This window comes from Canis aureus, chromosome 19, assembly GCF_053574225.1.
Source record: "Canis aureus isolate CA01 chromosome 19, VMU_Caureus_v.1.0, whole genome shotgun sequence".
In the NCBI taxonomy this organism is placed as follows: domain Eukaryota; kingdom Metazoa; phylum Chordata; class Mammalia; order Carnivora; family Canidae; genus Canis; species Canis aureus.
This window is the reverse complement of record NC_135629.1, coordinates 57,025,856-57,036,544: the sequence shown is the minus strand read 5'-3', so window position 1 is coordinate 57,036,544 and position 10,689 is coordinate 57,025,856. Positions and strand designations below refer to the sequence as shown.

Sequence of the window (10,689 nt, the reverse complement as noted above, 5' to 3'; positions counted from 1 at the left end):
CCAGGGGGCTCACGTGACCACACGCGGCTCTGTGCCCAGCCCTTTACTAAGTGCGCGTGTGCCCGTGTGCCTGCGCGCACCTGATGCTGTGTAAGGCTCGTCCTCCGGCCGGTCGGGCCGTGTTCACACCTGCTGTGGGCCAGGGGCTGTGTGTTCCAGGCCCCGCGGGTCTGAAGTGTTGAGCGAACAAGCAGGTAAAGGCACGAGCCCCGTATGGAGGGGGAGGCAGGTGCTCCCTCCAGGATCCCGTGTCTTCTCTCTTTCCTCACCTCCCGGGGGTTAATCCCAGAACCCCAGGGGCCGCGGGGAGGCTCCCAGGAGATGTGACCATGGCAGGCCCGCCGAGGGCGAGGGCGCGGAGGAGAGCGGCGGGCACCCAGCGCACCCCCTCCGCCCTGCCCGGCCCCGGCGCGGCTCCGGCTGCGGCCAACACAGGGGAACAGCAATCTGACGCCCGAACTTTAAAGATTGATGATTTCCGGACCCAAAGGAAAGTAAAGCTGGGGGGGCCAGTATATATTTTGGCAAGAGAGCGGTGTCTTGCCTGTGCACACTCAATGTTTTCTAAATAGAGCCTTCTCGGGGCTGGGGAGTCAAAGGGAATCAACTGTACCCCAGGAAGCAGGTCATATCCAGGGGTCAGAGTCCCCCCATTCTCAGGGGATTCCTGGAAGGGGCGGCTTCCAAGTCCGATTTCCTCAGACACCCTCCCCCCAACATGCCTGCCCACCCTTTCTGGGTAGGGAGGGGGAAGGGATCAGAGAGGAGTTGGTGGTGGGTCCCCAGGGCCGCTGGGGGGGCCCCACCATCCTGGCATGCACAGTCTTGGCCCTTCTGAGACTCCGGGCTCCCGGGGCTCCGGGCTGGCTGGGGGGCCCCCCGTGTGCGGCCGTCCCGCTGGGGCCCTACGGCACCGGGCGCCTCTGGGTGAGCTGGGGCTGCAGGGACAGCGACCTGGGCCGCGCGCTGAGGCGAGGGTGCAGGCGACGGATCACCGCCCGGCGGAACAGGATGTACACCCAGGGGTCCAGGATCTGGTTCCAGGTGGCCACGCGCAGGTAAATGAGCAGCTGCTGCTCGGTGGCCCGGGACAGCTGTCCGGTCGGGCTCATGGCGGGCGGGCTGCGCAGCACCGTCTGGGCAATGAAGACCTGCGGGGGGTCAGAGCCGTTAGCGGGGCACCAGCCGCTGCCCGCACCCCACCCCGCGATCCAGTGCCGCTTCTGTCGCCGCCTTGCTGGGTGACCTGGGGGGGGGTGCCCAGCCTCTCTGAGCTTCCCCGACGCAATCTTCCTGCCTGTCTCCACAATTAAATACGGTGGAAAACAAGGCGGGTGTGAGCACGCAGAGCCCCCGCACCGCCAGCGTTATTATCCTCCTAAACACCTGAAAATTCGTAAAAATTTCATAATGTAAAACTATACTATTCAATTGCACCTTAAGTATTTAATTTTTTAAAAGCTTTTATTTATGTATTCCTGAGAGACACACAGAAGGAGGCGGAGACACAGGCAGAGGGAGAAGCAGGCTCCCTGCGGGGACCCCGATGCGGGACTTGATGCTGGGACCCTGGGGTCACGCCCTGAGCTGAAGGCAGACGGTCCACCGCGGAGCTACCCAGGCGTCCAAAAATAAAATCTTAAAAAAGAAATTTGATTAATGTTGTTTCCTGAGCACCTGCTGGGCAGTGCTGGGGACACTGCGCTGGCCACGAGGGACCAGTCCCCGCTGCACAGGCTTGCGGCCCCAACAGGAGGCGGCCAGGAAGTCACAGCGTGGGGGCGGGGGTGACAGAGCTGTGACAGGGGACACATGGGGCCTGCGGGAGGCCAGCGTGGGCGCCTGAGCTGACCCAGGGCTGGGAGCCAGTTGGCAAACTGGGTTCCCCAGGTGAGCTTGAGGGCCTCCTGGGGGGCTTATCCTCTGGGCCCATGGGGATCCGGGGCGGGATTAGAGCACCAGCTAGCCCCTTGGCCAAATCAGGCCTTTCCCCTCTTCCTGTTTGGTTTGCTTGGGCTTTTATGGTTTCATTTTATTGTTTTGTTAAGGACGTTTTTACATGTGCAAATAGTGGGAGAAAAAAAATAGGAAGGAGTTTGTGACATGTGAGAACGACATGAAATTCTCGGTGTCCTCTGGGCGCACAGTCAGGCCCACTCGCTGCCTGTGGCTGCGTTCCCGCCCGGGAGGGGACAACACAGCTGAGCCTGTGACAGACCGCGTTGAAAATACCACACGGAAAAAAAAAAAATTAAAAAAAAAAAAGAAAATACCACATGGCCCTTTATGAAACAGTTTGCCCACAAAGGGGACTCAGGGGGTGTCTAATGATTCAGTGATCCTACTAGGACGGCTTCCCTCTTATGTGTAGCAAGGAAACTCCTATTCATGCTTCAAAGCCCCGGTTCCAATGGTTCAGAGCAGCACGGAGCCCATTCTGGGTGTCCCCGGGAGAGACCGGGGGGCAGGGAGGAGACCGAGGCAGGTTCTCCCCGGTCCTCCCCGGCCCTCCCTCTCCGTCTCGCCCACTCTGCTCCTCCGACATGCCAGGCAGCGTCCTGCCCCAGAGCCTTTGCACGTGCTGTGCCCCCTTCCTGGAATGCCTTCGCCCCCAGATCTCCGCACAGCCCGCTTCCTCCCCTGGACCGCGTCTTTGCTTAAATGTCACCTTCACGGAGACGTCCCTGACCAGGATCTGCCGCAGTCTCCCGGGACCCCCAGAACGGGCCACGCTCTGCTCGGGACCACGGGCTCTGGGGCTCTGGAGCATGGGTGCGAGGTTCACAGCTGGATCAAAACCAGGTAGGTGTCCTAGATCGAATCTCACGGAGTCGTGAAATGGTTCCCGGGGCCCCTTTGGTGGCCACCTTCCTTCTTACAGGGCTGTGGAATAAATATTCTAAACGCAGTCCCTGTCGCAGCTGGGCCACCGCAGCCTCGGAGCTACAGGGAGGCACAGGGGCGTGGCTGTGCTCTAGCGTTATTTCTGGATGCGGAAATTTGAATTCCATGTCATTGTCACATGTCACAAAACATCAAAATATGATGCTCCTTTGTACTTTTTCCCCGACTACTTACGTATGTGAAAAATTCTTAGCAAAACAAAACACAAAGCAAAAAAAAAAAAAAAATATGATCTTTCCATTTGCAGTGCTTTCTTTTTTTAAGATTTTATTTTTAGGGGGCGCCCGGGTGGCTCAGTGGTTGAGCGTCTGCCTTTGGCTCAGGTCGTGATCCCAGGGTCCTGGGATCGAGCCCGGGTGGGGCTCCTGCTTCTCCCTCTGCCTCTGCCTGCCGCTCCCCCTGCTTGTGCGCACGCAGTCTCTCTGTCAAATAAATACATAAAATCTTTTTTTTAAAAATGCATTTAAGGTTTTAAGTCCTCTCTACACCCAACGGGAGGCTCGAACTCAGAACCCCGAGATGAGGAGTTGCAGGCTCGACCGACTGAGCCCGCCGGGCGCCCATGCGGGGTTGGTTTGCACTCTAGCTCTTTTCACTCCCATCTGCCGCCTCCCGCATCGTCGCACACGTGCACGACCGGCCCTCCCCGCTGGCAAGAGCTCCCAGGGGGCTCCGTTGCTTTCATCCTCCGCTGTGTCCTTGGTGTCTACACCGCAGCCTGGGACCTAGCAGTCACTCATGAAACGCTTGTGGAAGCAGCAGATGGATACACGAGTTCATTTCAACCTCACCACCACTTGGAAGGGCAGGCAACTTTTTTTTTTTTTTTAAGATTTTTTTATTTATTCATGAGAGAGAGAGAGAGAGGCAGACATACAGGCAGAGGGAGAAGCAGGCTCCATGCAGGGAGCCCGACATGGGACTCGATCCCGGGACTCCAGGATCATGCCCTGGGCCGAAGGCAGGCACTAAACCTCTGAGCCACCCAGGGATCCCCAAACTTTTGAATCCCCGTAATCAGGCCTTGGGGAGGGGAGCCCAGAGCCAGAGTCACACAGCAAGTCCTTGAAGGACACGGGTTGGAAGCCGACTGTCTGACTTCAGACTCCAGACTTGTTCTGATCGAGTCAGAAATGGAAAAATGACCACCCCAAATGGCCAAGGACGTCGGCCAAGCTCCCCTGACTGGGAAAATCCGGGCAGAGATGGGTCTCGGACCAGAACCCAACACAAAGTGGCCTCAGGAAATGTCTGACGGGTCGGTGATACTACGTAGAACGCTTTCCTTGGTTTTGTTTGGCAGATAAACTCTTATGTGTCCTTCAAAACCCCAGCTCCAGCGCCCCTCCTCTGGAGAACCCGCTGATGACCCAGATGGAAGCTTGGAGCCCCTCCGCTGGCATCCCGGGCCTGGCCCCCCCTGGTTGGGGGGTTGTCTGTGTCTTATCCATGAGCTCCTCTGGGAAGGATGCTCAAACATCGGGGGTCTGTGCCCACATTTTCCTGGGTGGGTGGGAACCTGGGAACCTAAATCCACTGTGGAGGGGCACCTGGGGGGCTCAGTGGGTTAAGTGAGCCTCTGCCTTCGGCTCAGGTCGTGATCCCCGGGGTTCCAGGGTCGAGCCCCACGAGGGGCTCCCTGCCCAGCGCTTCTCCCTCCGCCCCCAGCCCTGCTCGTGCCCGCACACGGGCTCGCTCTCTCTGAAATAAATAAAACCTTGAACAAAGAGGCAACAGGTCCAGGCGGATGGAGCCCCCCCGCCCCGGGGAGGGTGCACTCACCAGCAGCGGCATCCAGCAGATGCTGGCCACCACCATGATGCCCGTGAGCTGGGCCATCATCTCCACCTCGCAGTCCCGCGGGCGCTGCTGGGCCGCCTCCTGCCCGTGGTACACGTGGCACAGGGTGGCCACGCTGATGGTGTTGAGCAGGAAGGACAGCCCCACCGAGAGGCTGCCGAGGAGCGTGAAGAGGAGGCCGAAGGCCACGTCCCCGGGCTGGGCGCCGAGCGTCAGGAAGCACCAGGAGCCGGGGTACTGCACGGTGTAGCGGCCCACGCCCAGCAGCGGCAGCAGGCCCAGCGCCAGCGCCGCGGCCCACACCAGCGCCACGGTGGCCCAGGCCCGGCGGCGCGAGGAGGCCGCGGGCCGCGAGAAGGGCCGCGTGATGCCCAGGTGGCGCTCCGAGGCCATGGCGGCGCCCAGCAGCAGCGGGCAGAGGCCGAAGAAGACCATGACGACGCCCATGAACTGGCACAGGCGGCAGCCGGGGTCGGCGGCGCGCCAGTCGAGCAGCGCGGCGTGCTGGGCCACCACGATGGCGCCGGTCACCAGCAGCCCCATGAAGTCGGTGAGGACCAGGCCGCAGAGGAGCGTGAGGAAGGAGGAGCGCGCGTGCGAGCCGCCCTGCCTGGCGCCCGCCAGCACGCCCAGCGCCAGCAGGTTGGACGCCAGGCCCGCCAGGCAGAAGGAGGCCGCGAACCAGGGCGACGCGATGAGGCGCCGCTCCTCCGCCGTCAGGTTGCTCGGCCGGAAACACGGCCCCGCGGAGCTGCCGTTGGGCCACATGGCGCCGAGCCGGGCGCGGGGTCAGCACCCCATGGGGCGCGGCGCACCTGGGGGCACAGAGAGGGTGTGCTAGGCCCGGCGGCGCCTCCTCGCGCTCCCGCGCCGCGTGACTCTTACTGCCTCTAGCAGCGCCGCTGTCCTTGATGGTCTGGGTTAGAAGCGCGGCCCCGGCCCCCCCCGCCCCCCGACGTGACCCCAGGACCCGATGGGCCGTGCCCCGCCGAGCCCTTGGCCGCCGCGGAATGCAGGACGGTCGGCCCGAGCGCGCCGCGGCCGAGGTGAGGAGGTCGCCGGCTCTCACGCGCTCCGGGCGGCCCTGGGCCCCGGTCCCGGCTTTTCGGAAGCCGCTGCCTCACACATGTTGGGGTCATGTGGATTCTTCCCCCGTCTGCCCCCGTTTTTATAATAAGAAATAAACCCAGAAATCCAGTTCCATTCTGGGAACAGCAGCAAAAAACCCCGGCTCACTCGGAGCAACAGACTCCCCAGGGACGAGCTATAAATGGCAGCGAGAGGGACCTGTCACCCTCCGGGGCTGCGAGACGAGGCGGAGACGCCCGGGCCCCGCCGCGAGTGTGGACGGGTGTGGACGGCTGGACCGGACGGGGTGGCAGGGGCAGGGGGGATGTCCAGGAGAAAGAAAACGAGGGACCATTCTGGAAACCGTTCCCGGTGCCCGAGGACAGGCCGGGGGGCCTTCCGGGGGCTCCTGGCGGCAGCTGGCGGGTCCCCAGCCTCCTGCCCTGGTCCGTGCACCGGGCTCGGGTGGGCAGGCGTGGGCGGTACGCACGCAGGTGCCCGGGGGGCAGAGCCAGGCAGTGCCTACGAGGATCCCCACTTTGCAGAGCCCCGGAGGGGGAGACACAGGGGTCAAGCCTCGTCTGTCCCACTGGCTTGAGTTGACCTGATATGTAAATTCAGGCCTTGTTATGCGTAAGCCCATTCGCAGGCCCGGGCCTGGGGGGTCCGGGGGCGTGGGTGTGGGCACCCCCCATTGTCGGATTCTTCTTTAAGGGGTAGAATTTTCTACAGCAGGGTCCGGCCAGATCTGCACCCAGGCTTGGCCACGAGCCCCCTCACGGCCCTGCTGAGCTTCAGCTCCCCTTCCTGTAAGCAGGGACGGTGGGAAAGAGCCAGGCGAGCGCAGGGCCTGCGGGTGCCCGTGGGTGCTGCCGTGGCGCCGGCCCTGGGGTGGGGGGGGCCCCTGCGGCCGCCAGCCCTCGGCCCCCAGCTCCCCTGCTCATCGCTGCGTTGGTCGGGCCCCTCTGCGCGGCTCCTTATCGCTCCTCATAAATCACCCAGGCCCTGAGCTTCCCTCCCAGGCCGTGAGCCAAGGCCCGGGCGCTGGTGGGGCGGGGCCTCCTGGGCGGGGGTGGGGGGTGAGGGGGGTGGGGTGGGAAACCGAGGCCTGAGACCCACAGGGTCTTAGCCTCCTGCAGGGCAGGGCTTTGCCCTCTGCTCCCGCAGCGAGGCCTTCTTCAGGCCCTCTCGGGCCCGGGCACCCTCTGCCTCGGGAGCTGCTCTGCACCGTTTCTGAACATTCCTTTTTTTTTTTTAATTTTTTTTTTTCTTTTTTTTTATGATAGTCACAGAGAGACAGAGAGAGAGGCAGAGACACAGGCAGAGGGAGAAGCAGGCTCCATGCACCGGAAGCCCGATGTGGGACTCGATCCCGGGTCTCCAGGATCGCACCCTGGGCCAAAGGCAGGCGCCAAACCGCTGCGCCACCCAGGGATCCCCCCGTTTCTGAACATTCCCGGGGACTCGACTCGGGCTGCGCCTCCACGTCCTGGGTCTCGCGGCCCCAACCGGGTGTGGGGGTTCGTGCACCAGCCATTCGCGGGGGGCCGCACACCCCGAGACTGCCAACGGCCTCCCTTGTCTGAGAACAAACCTGTGACCCAGAGCCCTTGGCGTGGCCTCCCGGGGCAAGCTGGAAACTGGCATGACTCCCCCTGGCCACCGCCGGTGGTTTCTAGTCCCCCCGCAGGTTCAGGTGATAGCGGCCGTCTCAGGTTCCCCAGGCACCCGGGCCAGGCCAGTAGGGGCACCAGGCACGGCCTCCTGCCCTTCCCAAGTTGTCTGGGAGGGATGGCGGGGCCCTCACCCTGCAGGGGACTGTCCTCGTCCGCGCGAGGTCCTGAATCAGCACCGCGTGGCCCTTGGGGGAGTCCAGCTCCAGCTCCCCGGGCCTCACGGGAGGCATGGACCCCAAGTTCCCAGGCCGGATTTGCTGGACAAACCCAGGCTTCCAGGACCCAGGCGCGGGGAGGTGTGGGCTCCGAAGGACCAGGGATCTGGAATCCTCCCAAGATGGTTCTGGAACCCCCGGAGGCCTCAAATACCAGTGGCTGAGGTGCCAGCACTTCGCCGGGCATGTGGCAGGGCCCTGGGTTCCAGAGCACGGGCCTCAGCTCCCGGTCTGTCCTGGGGGACGACCCTGCGTGGTGGTCAGTCCACCTGGGGAGGCCGCCCGTCCTGCCCCGTCCTGCTCCTCCCGCGCCCAGGCCCCTGTGGAATGTGATCTGGGCTCCCAAGCGCCAGGCCCCTCCTCTGTCCGAGGTCACCAACGCCCAGCGCCCCTCCTCCCGCCCCAGGGAGCAGGCCAGCCCCCCATGCGTCCCTCTCCTGCGCTGCAGCCCACGCACTGGGGCCCCTGACCTGCCCCTGCCAGGCTGGGGGCGCTGCTGCTGAGCCTCAGCATCCCCCCTCCCTGAAATGCAGAGAAGGGGGACACCGAGTGGCCCGCTGGCATCCTGGCTGGCCTCCCCAGGCCTGACCCGCTCCCGCCCCCGCCCGGTGAGCCTCTCCTGCTCCTGGGGTGCTCCCAGCTTAACCTGTTGGCCGTGTGCACGCGTGGGGCGGTGGGGGGCAGCCCTGCGGCGGCCCCAGCACATTTTCTGAGTCCTGAGTGCTAATGACCGTCGCTGCCCTTTGGTGTGACACCACAGGGGCCCGGCCAGCCCAGGCCTGATGCAGACCCGTGGCTCCCGGGCGCGGCGCCCCCACAGACACCCACCCAGACACACCTGCCGGTTCCCAGGCCGCCCCTGCCCACCCTCCCACATCACAAGGCTCAGTTTCCGGGAACTTTTTCCTGTTTGTGACACCGACCTAGCCCTCACCTCAGAGGGTGCAAAGTGGGGCCTCCACAGTCAGCCCACTAGGTCTCAGCCCAGCCTGGGCCTGACTCAGGGGCCCCCTGGGAGCCTCAGTTTCCTCATCTGTACAATGGGTGTGCCCTCGAGGGCTCACCACCCACGGCCAGGGGGTCTGTGCAGGGGGGCAGGTGCGGGATGAAGGCCCCGGGGCCTGTGGCCGAGGTTAGGGCTGCACAGTTAGTGATGGTGCAGACGGGCGCTGAGACCTCGCTGCCTGTGCATGCGCGCGCGCGCACACACACACACACACACACACACACACACTTGCTCACAGCCACACCCAGACCCTTGCACCCTTCCCGCGACACCAGAGGCCCCAAGTGGCTCCACGCTCGTGGACCCCGGGACACGCACACGAGCACATCCTCAGCCACCCCGGGGCGGTGGCACACCTGGTCTCAACACCCCCCCAACACCCACACCTGGGCCGGCTGGTGGGGGGACACACCCACCCAGGCCCCTCCCCTGACCCGTCGCGGGTCTCACCTGGAGGTGGTGATCGGTGGGATGCGCTGGGGTCGCCGCGGCCGGGAGCGGGCCCAGGCCGGAAGGGCGGAGCGGGGAGCGGGGCGGCCGGGCCTCCGGGGCCCCTGGGGAAACAGAGTCACAGCCGGGGGCGGGCAGCTCGGAGGAGCCTCGCAGGGCACAGAGGGAGGGCGCGGCGGCGCAGCAGGAAGGGGTGCGCGTCCCCCGGGGCTGGGGGGGGCACGAGCCCCCCGGGCCAGAGCGGGTCCGCGGGGGCTGGGAACGGCCAGGCCCGGGGCTCTCGCTCCGCCGCCCGCGCCCTCTGTGCCGTGTGTCTGTCCGTCCCTCCATCCGTCTCTCTGCGGCCCCGCCCCTGAGCTGGCCACGCCCCTCCGGCCAGCCCGGCTGCTGGGGGTCGGTGGGGGTCGGTGGGCGCCCCGGGCGGCCTGGGCAGCGGCGGGGATGCGGGGCCGCGGCTCTGGAGCCTCGCCCCGGGCCCCCCTGGAGCTGCCCCGCGGCCCCGCGTTGTTCACCAGCCCGGCAGCCCTGGATCGCAGGCCGGGAGGGCCGGCATCGGCCTCCCCCACCCCAGGCGCCCAGACCCGCGCCCAGGGCCCGGGGCTCTCAGCTGGTGACCCCGAGGGCTGGCGCCTGGCACCCAGAGGTACCTAAGAGGCTCTGTGGGCACCGGGCGGAGCCCTCGGGGGGGGGGGGGGGCTGGGGGTCCCCGCCTCCCTGCGGGAGTGTCCTGCAGGGCAGAGGCTTGGAGAGGCTGTGGGGCTGGAGAGAGCACAGCCCTAGAGCCCAGCAGGGGGAGGAGGTCCGGACCCCTTGCCCCTCCACCTCTCACCCCTGCGTGGGGTGGGCAAGGGTGCCCGGCCGCTCAGCTCAGGCGGGAGTGCGGGTGAGGCCCGGGGCTTGGGTGCGGGCCGCAGGCAGGGTGCGCTTCCTCGGAGACCCCAGACCCCGTCCCCCCAGCCCCAAGAGCAGAGGGCGGCCAGGCTGGACGCGGCCGAGCAAAGGCCCCAGAGGTGCCCTGTGCTGCAGGTAAGTGAGGCGAGGTGAGGGGGGCAGGAGGCCTGACCCGGGCCTCACTGGCCCCAAGTGAACCGCCTGGACCGGGCGACTGGCCGCTTTGGCCTCAACCCCGCCCCGTCCATCCCCCCCCCCCCCCCCCCGCCCCCGGGGCTCTGCCCTCCTCTGCCCTGAGTCCCGACAGCCGCCTCCCGCGCCCCCGTCCTTCCGGCCTCCAGGCCTTAGCTCACACCCAGCGTCCTCCCAGACGGCCCCTCCCCGAGGCCGTTAACTCTTAACTTCTCCTCCTTGGGAAGGGGTCCCCCCAACTCCTAGGCGCCTGGCACAGCCCTGGCTCCAAGGGCCCCTCCTTTGTAAAGCTCAGCTCTCCCAGGCAGTCTTGCTACCTCCAGCCTCCCTTGGGGCAACTCAGTGTCCTAGTCCCTGCGCCGGCACAGTTTTGCGCTGGATCTGCCCTCGAGGATGCCCTCGTGTGGGAGAAAGACCCAGCGAGAGGGACAGTCCGGCCCCCTGGGGCCAGGGCTGGGCCAGAGGAGGTGACGGGGCGTAGGGGGTG

At 65.4% G+C, this 10,689-nt stretch overlaps 1 protein-coding gene across 1 annotated transcript; it reads right to left on the bottom strand.

Moving 5' to 3' along the window:
* Window positions 1–770: 770 nt before the first annotated feature.
* On the bottom strand, window positions 771–9,254 carry TBXA2R (thromboxane A2 receptor). The gene is made up of 3 exons (XM_077860505.1): window positions 9,120–9,254; window positions 4,687–5,519; window positions 771–1,151 (listed from the first exon to the last, which is right to left on the bottom strand). The coding sequence occupies exons 2-3, from the start codon at window positions 5,470–5,472 to the stop codon at window positions 906–908; spliced, it is 1,032 nt and encodes a 343-aa protein (XP_077716631.1). The 5' UTR covers window positions 5,473–5,519; window positions 9,120–9,254; the 3' UTR covers window positions 771–905.
* Window positions 9,255–10,689: the final 1,435 nt, after the last annotated feature.

Excerpts from the sequence above, each read along its gene's own strand:
- TBXA2R (XM_077860505.1), bottom strand. The coding sequence starts at position 5,472 with ATGTGGCCCAACGGCAGCTCCGCGGGGCCGTGTTTCCGGCCGAGCAAC. Across the intron at positions 1,152-4,686 it reads TCTGCTGGATGCCGCTGCTG|GTCTTCATTGCCCAGACGGT; the intron begins GTGAGTGCACCC and ends GACCCCCCGCAG.